The sequence below is a fragment of the Mustela putorius genome, unplaced genomic scaffold, assembly GCF_011764305.1.
Source record: "Mustela putorius furo isolate JIRA1106 unplaced genomic scaffold, ASM1176430v1.1 tig00003853_pilon_pilon_pilon, whole genome shotgun sequence".
Taxonomy (NCBI): Eukaryota; Metazoa; Chordata; class Mammalia; order Carnivora; family Mustelidae; genus Mustela; species Mustela putorius.
In genome coordinates this window covers 41,060,813-41,079,241 of record NW_025422005.1, presented here as the reverse complement: position 1 = coordinate 41,079,241, position 18,429 = coordinate 41,060,813, and the positions used below count along the sequence as shown (strand labels likewise).

General features: G+C 39.8%; 2 protein-coding genes across 10 annotated transcripts in view; one reads left to right on the top strand and one right to left on the bottom strand.

Moving 5' to 3' along the window:
• Positions 1–16,960, top strand: part of NRDC (nardilysin convertase) — a 105,899-nt gene extending 88,939 nt beyond the window's left edge. For 2 of the 3 annotated variants that reach the window (XM_004774481.3, XM_004774482.3), the window contains 16 exons: positions 719–842; positions 1,383–1,469; positions 3,411–3,530; positions 4,918–4,969; positions 5,837–5,987; positions 6,441–6,568; positions 9,217–9,379; positions 11,134–11,165; positions 11,433–11,571; positions 13,681–13,728; positions 14,022–14,074; positions 14,483–14,566; positions 15,206–15,296; positions 15,529–15,645; positions 16,496–16,585; positions 16,741–16,960. In XM_004774481.3, coding sequence (XP_004774538.1) covers positions 719–842; positions 1,383–1,469; positions 3,411–3,530; positions 4,918–4,969; positions 5,837–5,987; positions 6,441–6,568; positions 9,217–9,379; positions 11,134–11,165; positions 11,433–11,571; positions 13,681–13,728; positions 14,022–14,074; positions 14,483–14,566; positions 15,206–15,296; positions 15,529–15,645; positions 16,496–16,585; positions 16,741–16,938 — 1,677 coding nt within the window. In that variant the 3' untranslated portion in view covers positions 16,939–16,960. Of the gene's footprint in view, positions 1–718; positions 843–1,382; positions 1,470–3,410; positions 3,531–4,917; positions 4,970–5,836; positions 5,988–6,440; positions 6,569–9,216; positions 9,380–11,133; positions 11,166–11,432; positions 11,572–13,680; positions 13,729–14,021; positions 14,075–14,482; positions 14,567–15,205; positions 15,297–15,528; positions 15,646–16,495; positions 16,586–16,740 lie in introns of those variants that run through there. The other variant, XR_006601748.1, reaches the window with a different exon arrangement.
• The window catches only part of OSBPL9 (oxysterol binding protein like 9), a 163,764-nt gene continuing 161,207 nt past the window's right edge, over positions 15,873–18,429 (bottom strand). For 6 of the 7 annotated variants that reach the window (XM_004774474.2, XM_004774476.2, XM_004774477.2 and 3 more), the window contains one exon: positions 17,643–18,347. In XM_004774474.2, coding sequence (XP_004774531.1) covers positions 18,273–18,347 — 75 coding nt within the window. In that variant the 3' untranslated portion in view covers positions 17,643–18,272. Of the gene's footprint in view, positions 16,347–17,642; positions 18,348–18,429 lie in introns of those variants that run through there. The other variant, XM_045064513.1, reaches the window with a different exon arrangement.

Sequence of the window (18,429 nt, the reverse complement as noted above, 5' to 3'; positions counted from 1 at the left end):
GATTGGGCCCTGGGGTCCAAGTATTCTATTCTGAACCTCCATTTATTGTTTTTTCCTCAAAGAAATAGTCTTTAGTTGGTAGTTAGGGTTTCAGACCTTACCCACAAAATCTTGTGTTTACTCCTACCATAGTTGAAAGATTACTGAAGGGGGCCTTGCTGAGGGATCATTTTACTGATTCTTGGGGATGAAGTAGTGTAAGCATAGTCTTTGGAACCATGTACAAACTTGTTTAGAACTCCACATTTGCTATTTCTAGCTGTGTTGTTCTGTGCATATTATGTAATCTTTAACCCAAGCAAATTAGATAACTTTTAACAGGAACCGGAGTCGTATTCTTTATAAAATTGAGTATACCTTAGAGTTGTTTTAAGATTAAATGAAATAATGTATGTTAAAGACTACCTGGCACATAGTAAAACTTAGTAAATGAGAACTTAGTAATTGAGAGCTATTTTTACTGCTAGTTCTATTATTATGTAGGATTTGAAATGAACACAGTTTATAGTATTATTAAGAAACATTTGAAACAATTAATAGACTAATGAAGTTTTATAAATTGGGGTGTTCATGAGTATAGATAAATTTCATGTGCATCAAGATGTCAGGATCTTGGGGATGCCTAACATAATAAGGTTTTGCCTTTTTAACAGAGATGTATTAGGTTAAAGTTGTTATTGTGTGTGTTTGTGTGTGTGTCTCCTCCTACCCCAATTAGGTCATTGCTGAAGCCCTTAATCAGCTAGTTCCGCAAAAAGCAAATCTTGTTCTACTGTCTGGTGCTAATGAAGGAAAATGTGACCTCAAGGAGAAATGGTTTGGGACTCAATATAGTATGGAAGGTAAAATAATAATTGTCTTACAAGTTTAAGTTCATCTGACTCATCTGAGAATTTTTATTCCTTAATAATTTGTCTGATGGTTCCTATGGGAAAAAAGTATAAACTTTTTTTAGAAGTTTACTTTGAAATGAAAATTATTCATACTGCTTTGCAGAAAATTACTTTCTACTATGTTTATATTTATTATGGCTAGTGAAAAAATCCTGTTTTCTGGGTAGTTTGGGGAGGAGTTTTGACTATGTTTTAGAAAAGTACTTCTGAAACGTCAGTGTATGTGTATATCACCTAGAGATCTTATTAAAATACAAATTCTTATTCACTAGCTCTGGGGTAGGGCCTGAAATTCCGCATTTCTAATAAGCTCCCAGGTGGTACCAGTGACACTAACCACACTTTGAGTAGTAAATGGCTAGCATGCCTGGATATATTACAGTTTTCCTGAGAAAGAAAAATTGATTTGTGAAGGCTAGTTGTTAATTGGTTTGTTATTGAGAATTCTCAGCATTTTTTATTGGATCAGTTTGTTTTTCATCTCTACAGATGTTGAAAACTCTTGGGCTGAACTATGGAAGACTAATTTTGACTTAAATCCAGATCTTCATCTTCCAGCTGAAAATAAGTACATAGGTCGGTGAAAAAGTAGTTATTATACATGATCTATTTAGGTATCAATAAAACAAATAGCAGCTGTATAGTGCATTTACAAAGTGTCATTTGAATTCCTATTTGAGCTTCCCAGTAACATTGTTTTCTTACTTTTTTGAATGAGAAAACCAGAGGCTTAAAAAGGCAAAGTGACTTTTCCTAGACTAGTCAGTTGGTGAAGGGAGAAAATAGGACTTAAATGTATCTTGAGACTCCCTGAAACTTTTGCTTTTTCTTAGGAATCATAGCTGATCCTTTTATGTCAAATCTCTGTAGGAACAGCCATTATCTTTCCTGGTTGTTCTAGTGTTTTTTTAAACCAGAAGTTTTGTGAAATCATTGTAGTGGGTTTTCAGGTCAGTGTGTAATGAGTTATGAAAGCATTTAAAAAAAAAAACACAGGATGGAAAATAGTAAAATGTTTAATTGCTTTATAAGGAAAGGGTTTTATTTCAAGAACTTTGGTTCTGTATAGAGATATATGTGTATCTGTCTGCCTGTCTACATGCCTGCAATGGGAAAAATTCTAACTATGAGAAGGTCACTGGTCTAGGTCAAAGGTTACAGTCGATATAACTAATTTAATCAGAACACCATTTTCCCTAGCAATTCGACTCCTAGGTATATACCCAAAAGAATTGAAAAAAAGTAGCCAAATAAATACATGTACATGCATGTTCATGGCAGCATTATTCATTAATGGGAAATAGCCCATATGTCCATCAGTGAATGAATGGATGAAAAAATTATGGCAAATATATACAAAGGAGTAATACTCGGTAATAAAAATAAATGAAGTATGTACATGCTACAAGATGGACGAACCTTGAAAACATTATGCTGAAGAAGCGAGACATAAGGGGTCATATAGGATTCCATTTATATGAAATACCCAGGATATGTAAATCCATAGAGACGGAACACAAGTTGATGATTGCCAGTGGGGGGAGGCAGGGGAGTGGATAATGGGAAATGACTATTTAATAGAGTATAAAGGTTTCCTTTTAGGGTGATGAAAATGTTTTGAAACTGGATAGAAGTGGTGGTTGCACAACATTATGAGTGTACTAAATACTTCTGAATTGTTCACTTTAAAATGGTTAATTTTGTTATATGTATCTAACCTCAGTTAGAAGACCAAAAGCCTTTTTTAAAAGTCTCATATATTTTAAACAATTCAGTTCCACATCTTGAACTTTGAGTATCTAAACAACCCAGTTCTTTTTAATAAATGTAACAAGTAGTTTTTTATATTCTTGTTTTCCTTTCAGTAACTTTTCTCACCTACATATGGATGAAACAGTTTATGTTTTCATTAACTTAGAGGACAAATTTGACTTTGTTTTTTGGGGTAAGATTTTATTTGCCAGAAAAAGAGCAAGAGAGAGAGTGAGCAGAAGCAGGGGGAGCAGCAGGCAGAGGGAGAAGCAGGTTCCCGGCTGAGCAAGGAGCCTGATGCGGAACTTGATCTCAGGACCCTGGGATCATGACCTGAGGTGAAGACCTAAGTGACTGAGCCACCCAGCCATCCCAAGTTTGACTTAGATAGAACAGAACTTTTTGTTTCAAATGTCCTTAAGGTTGATAAAAGACATTTTCATTCAAGAATGGATTTGTTTATAAATTGGTTTATACAACTATCCTCACTAAAGGCCCTTCTTACAGTTAAGACTATCTTTGAGAAAGACAAAGAAGCAGAACGTGGAGAGATCAGAATTGATCATTAGGAAATTATAGATTTTCAGAGTTCATGTAAAGGCCAAGAGAATTTTCTTTTCTGTGTTCTAATTTATTATATTCTAGCATTTGAATTTGGCTTATTTTTGCCACAAAGAAAAGTTATCTAGACTTCTAAAACCAAGAACAGATTATTGGGAATCATGTTAAATTACTTGAATGAATTATTACTCTTTTTTTCATTAGCCACGGACTTCATGTTGAAAGCTTTTGACTGCCCTGAGACAGAATACCCTGTTAAAATTGTGAATACGCCACAAGGTTGCCTGTGGTATAAGAAAGACAACAAATTCAAAATTCCCAAAGGTAAACTGTTTCCCTCTGGAAAAGGAGTGAGCTAGGTATAGCAACTCTTTCTCCACTTGGTAGCAGCCTATTTCTGTGTGTCCGTCACCTGTCTCCCTTTATCCTTCCGCTTCCAGAAAGATCTTTTCTTTCTTTCTTTCTTTCTTTCTTTCTTTCTTTCTGTCTGTCTTTCTTTCTTTCCGTCTTTCTTTCCTTCTTCTTTTTTTTTTTTAAAGATTGTATTTATTTATTTGACAGAGAGAGAGACAGTGAAGAGAGGGAACACAAGCAGGGGGAGTGGGAGAGGGAGAAATAGGCTTCCTGAGGAGCAGGGAGTCCAATGTGGGGCTCAGTCTGAGGACCCTGAGCTCATGACCTGAGCCAAAGGCAGATGCTTAATGACTGAGCCACCCAGGCGGCCCTGAAGATCTTTTCTAGGCTTTTCTATTAGATCCATGCTGTGCTCCAGTGCAGTTGCAGAAATCCTTGTATAAATTATAGATTCTAGGAAATACATAAGGATTCAAGGCTAAAATGCAATTGTTTTTAAATACTCTTCTTGCAGTTAAGTGAAAGCAGAGCCAGGTGTTTGACCATCTTAGGGAATGGGTGGTGTGTTAAGAGTATGCTGAAGGAGATTATTCTTAGACACAATAGCTAGCCTATTCCAGTATTACAAATGTAAAATATCCTCCATCACTCTCCCTCTACCATTTTGCTTTTATTGTAAGAGAATCACAGTATACAGTTAAATAGACTTAAGAGTTCTTGTCTTTAATGTTGACCCAAATGTCTTTAAAGTTGACCCAGACTGTGTTGCATTTTTATTTTCTGTTCTTGTGCATAGCATAGGAACTTACTGAAGCAGCTTGGGATCCAAAAAAATAAATAAAATGAAATCCTTTCATTGCCATTTAACCCAGATCCCCAAGCTTAACACAACTGTTCCATGGCTCTTAGGCCTTCTTGAGTTTTGGGGAAGGTGTTTCTTGAAGTACTTACCAGTGTTTCTAAAAATGGTCTTAATATTTATTCAGCTTCTTTGGAAAGTCTCTGCTATAGCTTTCTGTGAGCATTGAGATTTTTTTTAATGTTTTTGACATGTATACCTCCGTAAACATTTTCTCTGAAAAAAGCTATTAATAAATATAGCATTCCTAGGCTCCTTTGTGTGTCTGTGTATCTGATCTTCCCACAGATTACAGTGTGCCTTCTGGATACTACTTAGAATGGTAAATACTACTTTTTTAAAGATAACTTGAGGATAAAGATGTAACAAGGATTTAAGGGCTAATAGTTTATTTCAGAATTTTTAGAATCTGTGATGTTAGGGGCATATAGCAGATGTACAAAATATTTGAGGCCTCTGGCCTGTATTTTCTTATCTTCTTTTTTTTTTTTCTTTTAGCCTATATACGTTTCCATCTGATTTCACCTTTGATACAGAAGTCTGCAGCAAAGTAAGCAATTGTCCCCTTTACTGGAAAATGTTTCTTTTTGAGAAACTATTTTGTTTAATTCTGAATCATTCCTTCATTTTCTCTATTAGTACTGAGCTGTGCTGCTGATTTATGTATTTTTTTCTGTGCCCTAAACAAATTACTTGTATCGATACTAAACATTAAAATGGAGTTGTGGCAGCTCCATTTCCAGCACCAAGTTATGAAACATGCTGATAGTGTACAGTAGTCATAGTATTACTGGATTGAGAAGGTTCTTTAGAGAGGAGTTTGGATTAGCTTCCAGTCTATAATAAGAACAAATGCATCTGTTGATCCTATATTTAGAAACTCCCAAGGAATCTGATTATACTTTGTTTGTAGCAAATAATGTATTTATAGATAACTGCACTGTGGGAGGTCAGTCCTAGAATGTGCCTGAGAGGTGCTCAGGAAATGTTAGTATACTTCTTCCTTTGCCGCTTAAACTGCAGAATCTAGCCTTAGAATGAGAGGCAGCACTAATACTTATTAATACCACTTGAAAGAGTATATTAACCGCCTTCCTTCTCTCAGATTTTTAATTTGTCAGTCAGAAAACCTGGGCTGCAGGGATGGCCAGAGCCTTTGAGCCAGTTGCCTTTTACACATACCCCATTTTTCAGTATAAGCACTAACATTTTACATGTGTGCGTAACATGATGAGGATTGGGAAGCACTGCTGAAGGTAGATATTCTGTAATATGCCTATAAAACGAGTCCTGGGTAAGCTCTATTTACCTTTGAACTAACTGTCTTTCTAAACATGGAATTTCCTATTCCAAACCCACATTCGTTCATGTTTATTTCTTGCCAATTAATGGTGGTGTTTGCATTTTATACTCTCAGTGTGGTCCTCTTTGATATCTTTGTCAATATCCTTACCCATAACCTTGCGGAGCCAGCATATGAAGCAGATGTGGCCCAGCTAGAGTATAAGTTGGTAGCTGGAGAACATGGTTTAATTATTCGAGTGAAGGGATTCAACCACAAACTACCTGTAAGTACAAGTGTTCTGTTTTGCTCATAAAGATGTTTAAATTTTATGTTTGTTGCCCCTAAAGCACCAAGTATAGTATGGATGAGTTGGTATAAACAGAAAGAAATGTTCACTGATGTGGATTAGCATGTTTTCTTGGCTGGTGACACATAAGAGCAACGTATTGACTAATTACTAGCAATGCATGCAATACAGCCTCTGCTTCAGGCTTGATTTCACAGCCCTTTGCTGTCAGTTTCTCTGCAGCCAACACTGGATAGGATAGTTTGATAAAAGTTGTCATTACTTCCAAAATTAATATATAAATGTGATGCCCTCTCAGTTAAAGTCACATTTAGGGGCAGTGGAGATAGTGAATAAAAAATTATTTAAGTTTATTTGGAAGAAGAAAATCTTTAAGAATAGTGGATTTCATGCTGCTTTACTCAAGGTTCCTCTTTCTTTTCTTTTTAGCTACTATTTCAGCTTATTATTGATTACCTAGCGGAATTCAGTTCCACACCAGCTGTCTTCACAATGATAACTGAACAGTTGAAGAAGACCTACTTTAACATCCTCATCAAGCCTGAAACTCTGGCCAAGTGTGTATACATAGGATCGGCTTATATTTTGAAGGCCTGAAAGTATTTGCCTTTCTAGGGGTTAGGTGTAGGGGGAATGAGGCTGTAGTTTCAGTAATAATTTTTCAAATTAGAATTGGCTGTGGTTAAGGAGACCATCCATTGGGTTATAGGATTTCTTTATTTTATTTCTTTTTTTTTTTTTTTAAGATTTTATTTATTTGACAGACAGTGAGAGAGTGGATACAAGCAGGGGGAGTGGGAGAGAGAGAAGCAGGATTTTTGCTGAGTAGAGAGCTCCACACGGGGCTCCATCCCAAGACCCTGGGCTCATGACCTGAGCTAAAAGCAGACATTTAGTGAGCCACTCAGGTGCCCCCAGGTTATAGGATCTCCAAACATAGCTTAAGTAACTCTGTGAGTAGGACTAAAATAAGCCTACTGACTCTACTCAGAGGCTAAAGGTAAACAAGGATGTTTTTTCCAAAGTTTGTAAGTAAACAACGGTTAAAGAAATACTGGCTTTGGAGCCCCTGGGTGGCTCAGTGGGTTGGGCCGCTGCCTTCGGCTCAGGTCATGATCTCAGGATCCTGGGACTGAGTCCCGCATCGGGCTCTCTGCTCAGCGAGGAGCCTGCTTCCCTCTCTCTCTCTCTGCCTGCCTCTCTGTCTACTTGTGATCTCTGTCTGTCAAATAAACAAATAAAATCCTTAAAAAAAAAAAATGCTGGCTTTGTTATAGTTCAAAATTGCTTTACTGCTGATTTTAGTATATTGGGTATTGTTGTGATGAAACAGTTGAGTTTAATTGCTTAACCTGTCACTTACCTGGCAACTGTAGCTATCCAGAATTCAGCCAAGTTTCCAGAGGACAGCAAAAAGGCTTCTGACTGTATAATAATGCTTAAACCCTCTGCTCATACCACCTTGAGGCTTTCATTAGAGCCTATTCTTTATGTTATTTTTTTTTTAAGAATTGAAAGCATAGTCTTAAAAGAGATTTTTTTTTTTAATGATTTCATTTATTTATTTGACAGAGACACAGTCACAGCAGGAACATAAGCAAGGGGGAGTGGGAAAGGGAGAAGCAGAAAGGTCAATACAGGGCTCAATCCCTGGACTCTGTGATCATGACTTGAGATGAAGGCAGAGGCTTAACAACTGAGCCACCCAGGTTCCCCGAGCCTGTTCTTTTGTCTAGGGCTAATGGTAGCCTAGATATACCTCTGTGTGAATCAGAAAAAGTACCCTTTTGGATGCCCTCTTTCAGCAGGAAGAGCCTTTGTGGGAGGGAGAAAAAAGTCCCCTCTATGCAGACACAGCCCTTTGAGCACGTGGCTTGCTTGATCTTGCTGAGCATCTAGAAATGGTAAACAGCACAACCTTATATAGAGACCCTACTCTTGACACAGTTATTTGTTTATTTCATGGTCAGTTCTTTATTTATTTTAATTTTAAAATTTAAATTCAGTTAATTAATATATAATGTATTATTGGTTTCAGAGGTAGAGGCCTGTGATTCATCAGTCTTACATAGTACCCAGTGCTCATTTTACATTATATGCTCTCCTTAATGTCCATCACCTAGTTACCCCATCTCTCCACCACTCCTTTTTGACACAGTTATATGGAGCCCACATATGAACAAAATTCAAAAGCAAGGCAGGTGGCAGTTAAGAGTCAGACTGGTAGTAACTGATAATTTGGTCATAAAAAGTTATAAAAACTAATAACCAAATGTAAGTTGGAAAGGAGAGTTGTCTGGGACTTTCAGTATGATGAAAAATAGCCCTGTGTATCCAGTAACTCCTGAATACTACCTTATTAAAATGTGGTAGACTAATAATTATACCTATTTATTTGTTATTTGCTACATATAAAACCTTTATCTGTATATATCTATTTAATTCTGTCCAAAACCTTATAATGGTAGCCATTACTATTTCCCTTGTTTCACAGATGAAGATTAATATCAGATTAATATCTGAGTCACAGATATTAATTTGCCACGTTCCAGCAGTTTAGTGTGAGGAGGGAGGAGAGTTCGGGGTGGGAGAAGTTGGGGGGATGAGGAACAGGGGTTGGTCTGATTCTGGCCTAGAGCCACTATGTGTACTATGTTGTCACTGCAGTAATAGATTCCCATAATGCTGGCCGCTAGTAATTAATAAAATGTTAATGAGATTTCAAACAAAAATAGTAATATTCTAAGTTGGTGTGTGACTCATCTGGCAACTAATGTGAAATTTTTATTTTGCAATTGAGACAGGTAAGTGAGTTGTACCAGAGAGCAAATCTATATATAATTTTGTGTATGTAATTTTAAGCACTTTTTGGTGATTATGACATTTTCTCCCATCTTATATAGAAATTCTTTTTTTTAAAGTTTTTATTTATTAATTTGACAGAGATCACAAGTAGGCAGTGAGGCAGGCAAAGAGAGAGGGAAGCAGGCTCCCTGCTGAGCAGAGAGCCTGATGCGGAACTCAATCCCAGGACTCTGAGATCATGACCCGAGCCGAAAGCAGAGTCTTAACTCACTGAGCCACTCAGGCGCCCCCAAAATTCTGTCTTTTTAGAAACATGTTACCTCTAGAAACTTAACAAAATCTTTTTTTTACCTGGATTCATTTCAAAATGATGAAACTTTTTTTTCTACCCTCTGAACAGAGATGTGCGGCTTTTAATCCTGGAATATGCCCGTTGGTCTATGATTGACAAGTACCGGGCTTTGATGGATGGCCTTTCCCTTGAGTCTCTGCTGAGCTTCGTCAAGGAGTTCAAATCCCAGCTCTTTGTTGAAGGCCTGGTACAAGGAAATGTCACAAGCACAGTGAGTGTGAGGTGCTCTCTTGCTCTTGGCTAGGTCTGAATGCTGCTGTGGGCTCTGGAATTGCATTAGTTCTCCAGAAAGAGAAGCTCTGTAGAGTTGTCATAGCACAGCCATTCTGATGCAGTGCAAGACTTTCTTAATGAGAAGATTGCTGATAATGGATAGAGCTTTGGATGAAATGGATTGGGTAAATACATGGTATTGGTTATTTGTTGAAGATTGTGTGTGGAAACGACAGTTTAGAAATTAAAGTGTAAGCTCTGGGGTATACTGAGGGATGTACACAGACACACACACACACACTTTGGCAGAACTTGTATATCAAGGTTGTGTGTTAAGGAGCTTGGGCTTTATCTTGTAGTAAATGGAAAAATCAGTGAAACATCTAAAAAGGGATTTGTTGTTAAGAAAGATGCAGGGACCAGTTAAGAGGCTTTTATAAGAGTTGACATGATTCCGGAGTTTATGAGGTATGCAGAGTAGTCAAAGTCATAGAAACAGAAAGTGGAGTAGTGGTTACCAAGGGTTGGGAAGGTGGAAAAAGGGGGGAGTTGTTTTATGGGTACAGAATTTCAGTTTTGCAAGGTGAGGAAGTTTTGGAGTTCCGTTTTACAACATTGTATTTATACTTAACACTATGGAACTGTACACTTAAAAATGGTTAAGATGGTAAACTTTGTTATGTGTGTTTGACACACACACACACATGCACGTACACATTGAGGCAAAAAATGATGAAGCCTGAGGTTAGGCAAAGTAAATGAAAAGAGAAATAGTGCAGTAGAGGATGGCTAAAACACTGACTAATTGGGATGTTGGTCTAATAGAGGAGGGAGGGGTTTAAGATGATGCCTGTATTTCTTGCTTGAACCAGTGGGTTGGTGGAAGAGTGGGAAAAATAGGTTTGGGGGGCATATGAGGAGTTTGTTCTGACATATATTGAGTGGGATAGGTATGTGGATCTTGTAACTAAAAGGCCTCTTCCAGCCAAGAATGCTTGTTTGGGACTCCGTAAATTACTTGGCTGTTGACCATCTTTCTTCATGGCTTCCCATTTTCTCAAGACTGGCCCTTTGATGGAATATATAAGTGGCCACTCTTGAGACTGGCTGCTATGTCCTCTCCACTTCCTGTCTTTATTCCCCAGCCTTCAAACCAGCCTTAGTTTCTTTCCTCCCCACGTTAAGTTTAAAAGCTTCAACTCATAGTAGGGTAGCTGTCTGCTTTTCCGAGCACAGTTGGAGTACTGGGCGGGGGTCCTTTTGATCTAGAGGACTTAGTACCATGAATTGCTCTAGGTAGAAACCACTGTAGAGTTGAGCTGACACCTCCTTTTATACCCAATTTTGTAGATGAGAAAAAAGAAGTCTTGAGAGGGGAGAAGAAGCATTCACTTAGTGTTAAGTGTTGTTTTATTGCTCTATGCCGTGTTCAGTATTTATAGATCGAGGTTTTGATAACATAGTCACAGGTGTCACAGAGGACACAGCCTAGTAGGCTAACCTGGACAGTTAAGTTTGATCATGTCACAGAGTACAGGTAAACAGAATGCCAATGGAAGAACAGAGGAGATGTTCAGTTGTGAGAGCCTCTTAATTTTCAACAGTCATAATCAATGTTGTTGAGAGACTATATCTGCTTTCCTTAATTCTATCCAGGGCTTCTTAAAGAATTAGAATATTGATATTAGTTGCTTCTGGGTGAAATTAATGTCAGGAGAGCCTGCTATAGTTATTTTCTCTTTTGCTTCCTAGGAATCAGTGGATTTCCTGAAATATGTTGTTGAGTGAGTATTGGTTTGTTTTTTCTCTGTGGGAGTTGTTTATTCCTACCAGCAGTAGGGCCTTGAGCCACAGCTCAGTTATTACTAAATCCACAATGAATGATGCTCCTTATGGTAGATTTTCTTGAAGCTGGTTGTATAAACAAAGTTAATTCAGAAGGGACTATGGGCAGCCTGACCTCCTCTTCACAGTAGTTTGTGAGGTAAGAGTAGTTTGTGGGGTAAGAGGATAAAGGCACTGCGCAGTGACCCATACTCATTCTTTTGCAGCAAGCTGAACTTCATGCCTCTGGAACAGGAGATGCCTGTGCAGTTCCAGGTGGTAGAGCTGCCTAGTGGCCACCACCTGTGCAAAGTGAGAGCTCTGAACAAGGGTGATGCCAACTCTGAAGTCACTGTGTACTACCAGGTCAGTTGGCCCCTTTACAGATGGCCATCCTCATGGCTAAGTATCTTTAGGGCACTAAAGCCTAAGTACTAGGGCACTAAAAGTCCAAAGTACCTGGAAGTCGTGACCCTACGACTTTCAAGGCCCTTTTGCAGTTACCTCTGTAGCTTTTAATCCTTAGGGTCATTTGTCTTCCTGAAGCAATTGAATTTTAAAAATTGCTCCTATTAGTGAAATGGATCCTTTTACAATCATAGGGCTTCACTGAGTCATTCAGCTACTAGTCCAGAGGGACAGAGACTGAAGAGTGGTTGGAAGTTCCCATGTGTTCCCCTGACAAAACCCCAAGTAGCAGGGTATTTTTTAAAAGGACAGTTTTGAAAAAGAGACAAAAGTAACATAGCTAAGCGACCAATATATAGCAAACAGAATGACTACCAGAGTCATAATTAAAAGTTTTAAAGCATCTGAGATAAAGGACTTGTCACTGTATTTTGATGATGAATACGAAGTCCAGAGTCCCTTACTTCCCTGAGGTCCTACTAATTGGGACTTGAATCTATTCCTTGTGTCCTCAGATCCTGTGTTCTTTCCGCACCATTCTAGAAAGGCAGGATGGGGCTTAAAATAAGAGCTTTTCAACAGGCTCAGTTGGCCCATAACTTGTGGTTAGTCCCACTTAATTCTAGGACAATGGGGACCTGTGCCTATCTAGACTGATCTCAGACTTCCTAAACTCGGGTTCCTGTGCTATGGTTCCTGGATGTCCTGCATGAGGAGATGACTTATCTTGTCAGGCCCTGTGAAGATCCTCCTGGTCTGGGCTTTGGGCAGGCCTGTCAACTTGTCCTTAAACTGTTTCTGGCCCTGGACCTACGTCTTCCTATAGAGACCTACCTCATCTGTGGAGCTTATCTCACTCTGGCTATAGATAACTAGTTTGCTTGCTTTTATCCAGGTTCTCAGCTTTTCTTTAAGATTTGAGAGAGCAAGAGAGCTAGCGAGTGAGCGTGCACAAGCAGTGGCGAGGGGCAGGAGGAGAAGCTGACTCTCTGCTGCGCAGGGAGCAGGATATAGGACTCCAATCCCAGGGCTCTGGGATCTTGACTGGAGCTGAACGCAGACGCTTAACCAACTTCAGCCACCCAGGCTCCCTGTTCTCAGCTTAATGTTTAAAGCTGAAATGACTACTGGGCCCAGATTTCATAAATGATATGGCCTGGCCCTGCTTAGCCCTGTCCACATTTCCAGTGTTTCTGCTGCTCAAAATCCACAGTACTTTCCCTGTTGTAGGGTGAGATTTCATATTGTGGGACCTTGTTTGTTGAGGTACTTTCTATTACCTCTTAGCACTTCCAAAACAAGCTTTCTTTACAGAACCACTTCCCTCCTCCCAGAGGGCATTTTGAACAGAATATCTCCTTGTCTAACTGAACAGGACTTGCAGGACACACAGGCTTTTAGCCTCTTTCTTTAGTGAAGTGGGAAGGGACAGTCTGTTAGAGGAACCTGACTGTGGGATGTACTAGCAGCATCCTTGCTTGTTGGCCTCCTGCTTTCTTTCATGCTGACTGCAGCATTTTGCTACTCTCCAGGACAGCCAGGATGTGGTCTCCCAAGTATGGTATCCATCTGCCTTTTAGGAATTTATTGACTGGTTTGGGTTCCTGTGTGTGGCCTTAGAAGCTTCTATTCATACCCATTTTGTCTGAGGAATCAGTCCAGATACCCTTCATTGATCCCAAATATTTTCTATTCTTCTTCTTAGGACCTTGAACTTCAAGTACCTAACTTCAGGTTTTGTTCTTTGGGTCTTGGGCAGGAGCCGGCAAGTTGGGTATCACTCCAATACCCAAAGTCCAGTTGGGACTCACCTCCATTGGGACATACAGTCCTGTGCAAGGGCCAAGAATACAAATGATCAAGTGTGATTTCTGTCCTCACAGGCTGTCTAGTGGGAAGGTAGATAGGTCAACAAAATTGTAAATAAGGAAATAGAGAGTGTGATCAGTACTCTTGGGGAAAGAGAGTAGGATGGATTCCTGAATAAATTATCAAGAATAGCTTGATTCTTAAAAAGTACTTTAAGCCACTGGATTTTCAGTTGGTCTGACCAACCTCTCCTTTCAGTCAGGTGCCAGGAGTCTAAAAGAATACACTCTTATGGAGCTGCTTGTGGTAAGTTGTAATAAAGAAGAGTAATGTGTTCAGGAGCCTCTGACCCACTATGAGGACTGGCCTTTCTGCCTGGGAGCCAGGGACTTGGGAGGGGTCGGGGACCTGTTTGGTAGGTGAGATGGTTATTTTTGGTATTGTCATCTGCTATGAGCATGGAAAGGGGGCCTGGGCAATTTAGGAAGAAGGCAGTAAGGGAGGCTGGACTTTGGGGTTATGTACAACACTTGGGGGTTAGAAATGGAGGTTTCTGTGCTGGGAGGAGTTGGGCTGATGGGTAGTATGTTGAATTACAGATGCACATGGAAGAGCCTTGTTTTGACTTCCTTCGAACCAAGCAGACCCTTGGGTAAGTCTGCTGGCAAGAGCACTGAGCTCAGATAAAGGTCTGGGGCTTATTTTGTAGGCTGTATTATCAGATATCCTGACTGCAGCCTCTTGGAGCTTGCTGGTCCTTCCATGTTTTAGAGTCATACTGGTCCAAACAACTAGAATCTGCATCTTGGACTATGATCAGATTTTTAGTTCAGTCAAGTTTCAGAGATTAGCAAGGAAAAAAGCTAGTGCGTAGTTCTCAGTTCAGAAGAGGGGTGGACACCCTAACCCAAAAATGAAGTAGATGCATACCATCTGGATTTTCTTTTAGATCTCCAGGTCCAGTTAGGATGTGCAGAAACCCTTCCCACTCACCTCTAGTCTCTGAGGGCAGGGCCCTGGGGACTACCTGAGTTCACAGAACTTTTCATTCTGGCCGTAGGTACCATGTTTACCCTACCTGTAGGAACACATCTGGGATTTTAGGATTCTCTGTCACTGTGGGGACTCAGGCAACGAAATACAAGTGAGTAGATGGGCGCAACTATTATTCTTAGCCTGGAGATTGGGGGTGATAGGTGCTTCCTTAAACCTCAGGCAACTCTGACTGAGTAGGGTTTGCTTCACTTGGGGGTGGAGATGCAGGGTGGGTCATAGATGGCCTGATCCAAGATGGATCAATAATGGTTCCAATGATCCTAGAAGGCCTGTGGTATTCCATGGTCACTGTGCAGGGCTTGCCAGTGTGTCCTCTCTGTAGGCGGGCCTGAGGACAAGAAAAGCAGAAATGGCTGATCTGGCATTTATCCTAGAACCAGGATTCAAGTCTTGCTGGTTCTCAGCTTTGGAGCGGGGTCAAGCATGAGTTGTCACTGCTTATGTGCTGAGGATGTCAGAAGGTGGACTACTAGAGTTAGGGGTTGGGTCCTTTTCCGTTCTCTCACTCAGCTTAGTGAAAGAGTACTGATGCCTGGAAGAAAAGACTTCAGTCTCTTTCTAGAACCATGCCTTAGCCCTTTTTCTCCTTTGCATTGTTTGAGACCAGGTTTTTTTTTTTTTTTTTCTTTTTTGGTGCAAAATACTGATTTTATTAAAGCATGGGAATAGGACCTATTAGCAGAACTGCTGCCTCTGGTGACTTTTAATTGAAGATATTTTGTTTCAGTTCTGAAGTTGTTGATAAGAAGATAGAAGAGTTTCTTTCTAGCTTTGAGGAGAAGATCGAGAACCTCACTGAGGAAGCATTCAACACGCAGGTGAGTAATGCTGGCCTGGTCTTTTGCTCCTTTGGCCAGTTCTTGAGTTTTGTAGTTCCACCTTAATGTGACCAAAATGTCTTCCTAGCTTCATCCCTCCCCTTCCTGCTGGCAGGTCCCAAGTGAAGGGATCACAGCAGGTCTCTCATAAACCAGACCAAACAGGATCAAGTGTGTGCTGGGGCAACTGGTGTGCTGCTACATCTGAGGGTTTCTCTCTTTGGTGGAATAGGTCACAGCTCTGATCAAGTTGAAGGAATGCGAGGATACCCATCTTGGGGAGGAGGTGGACAGGAACTGGAACGAAGTGGTCACCCAGCAGTATCTCTTTGACCGTCTTGCCCATGAGGTAGTAACACCATTTTGAGTATCAGAGTCCTGACCGGGACTCCTGATTTTATGAGTCACAATCCCAAGCAAATCAGTATTGTGTGGAAAAGACCAGATCCATTTTTGTATTGGTACTGTTTCTGTGTAACGTAATTGTTTTATATATTGTGTTTATATTGAGGCTCACTACAGATTTGTGAGGGAAAAAGGTTTCTGCTATTTAAAGAAAATAGAGAACTTCTGATCTTTGAGCAATTCCTCTCCAGATTTATTAATTCTGGGTGTCAGGTCTTTTTGACTGCTTCGGGCCCAAAGTAATAAAACCTACAAAAACAGCTCTAGGACCTGCAGTCTAGCTCTGAGAATATAACCCTAACATGATGAATTAACAAAGACACTGAGGCAAAAGGGTGGTTTAACAAGAGGTTTCAGCCCAGCTCAAAAGGTGCTCCAGTTTTCTGATCAGAAGACAAACTTCTCTTCCATCTGTTTCAATTGTTACTGTATTTTCTCAGGCCAGAGTATGCCTTAGCATGCACCTGAGAGGTTACACGAAGGTGGTGGATTTGGGCTCCGTGTGTACTACTCAGCTGTTAACTATAGCATCTGCTACCCTTTCTTGCTTATTTGCCAGGGTTAACTATTGCTATGAAACACAGAAAGGTGTGTCACAGAAGCTCATTTTCATCCTTCTCTGGAATGTTGAGGGCAAGCTGAAACCTGGAAGAATAAAATGATATGCTCAGGTGCTAAGCAGAACCAAAGAGATCTGCCTAGGGGGCATGTTATTTAATAACAGCTTTTTCAGAAAATACACTGCTAGTCTTTTACAGCTTTCCTTCTTTCCTGTCTTCCCTTTCTCCTGCAAGATTGAAGCACTGAAGTCATTCTCCAAATCTGACTTAGTCAACTGGTTCAAGGCTCACAGAGGACCAGGAAGTAAAATGCTCAGTGTTCATGTGAGTATAGTAACTGAACTATAGCTCTGTCCTTTCCAGAGCAGTCATTCAGCCCAGTTACCATTCCCTGAGTTTGGGTTGGGACTAGATTCTAATAGGTCTTTGCCCCTATCGGGTCAGCATGTTTCTCACCTCAAGTCTTTGGCTTCTTTCAGGTTGTTGGATTTGGGAAGTATGAGCTAGAAGAAGATGGTTCCCCTTCTGGGGAGGATTCAAACTCTTCTTGTGAAGTGATGCAGCTAACCTACCTGCCATCCTCTCCTCTGCTGGTAGACTCTACCATCCCCATTACTGATATCAGGGCTTTCACATCAACACTTAACCTTCTCCCCTACCATAAAATAGTCAAATAAACTGCAGTCTCGTTGGCCTGAAGCATTGTGTATTTAAAAACGTGTTTGTATTTTATGAAGTTACACTACTACTAGTGCCATTGAATTTTTTGCACTGCCATCATAGAATTTGATTTATATCTCCTTCTCCCACATTATGACTAACAAACCAAGGGTTACTACTATAGCAGCTGGCAGAGAGAAAGTAGCAGGGTATGCCAAGTGTTACCAAAAAACTTGCAGAAGCAGTTTGAGAAGACCTGGCCTGTCTTGGTTCTCTCAGATGGAGAACCTTGAGATGCCCTGTCTGATGTTTTAGTGCCTAAATGCTAGGTGCTAATACATGTGTGTGGGTTTTTGGTTTCTTTTTTTTTAATGTATTTTTAAATAAAGATAGTTCTGTAATGTCCTTCAGAATGAGCCATTTGCTGCTGTGGCATTCTTTTTTATTTGTCTCAGTGTGGGGTGGGGATCTAAAACCCTCTTCCTAAACCCTCTAAGGCAATAAAATATTTTTGGATGAAATGTTGGGAGGCCTATGTGTGCTGTATGAGAATTCAAGGAACTCTGGAGAATAGCATGGTGGGGATAAACAGAGAACACAGAATATAAGGGAGGGTTGAGAAAAGGGATGGACCCCCTCCATTATGTTAGGAGAGTCCTTGTGTAAAGCTATTTAGCTCCTGGATTCAAGGTTGCCAGATAAAAGAAACACATAAAAAAAATTTTGGAAAAATTACTTTATGAAGCCTTAAGAAGCACTGAGTATAATTAAATATAGTCCAGAGTTAGATACAATTTAATAATAGTCCAATTCCAAAACAAAAGTTGTTATAAGTGAGGCCATGAAATTTCCTAACACTTGATTTTAATACATTACACTAAGTTTCTAAAACAACTCAGAGGAACCAATATTTACAGTGGATGGAATATTTATGAAAAATCTGGCATCAGGTATATATGTATGTATATGTGTGTGTGTGTTGTGTATAGAACCCAAGATTATGTGAACTAGGAACAGATGTATATCTTAACAGCCATACTAGGTGTGCAAGGGTTAAGATCGGGATTTATAAATGCTTTTGAAAGCATGGGGTTTGGGGAAAAAAGCAGACATCTTGTTTTCAAAACCTGAAGTTTTTCTCAGGACTGAAGTCAAAATTGTAACTGCCACAGAAAAGGAAAAAAGGGAAGCTTTTCTCGCTTTAATTGTTCATCTGCATCATAAAGTCCAGTATCCCTGAGATAGGAACCACTGCAATAAGAAGGGAGTGAATAGGTTCTCCCAAAGGAAGATTGCTGCTTAATTATGCCTATTGCCCTGGTCGTCAGGTGTAAACTTTGCATTTCCCAACCTAATGCTTGGCAGCACCAAGACGTTTCAGTAATGGTTCATCGTAAACCCAACATTCTCCATCTTCATGAAATAGCTGTAAAAGAAAGGGGGAGAATTCAGTTATTCACTTGCTTTGTATGTCTACAAATAATATCAAACTTCTTATTATTTTAGGT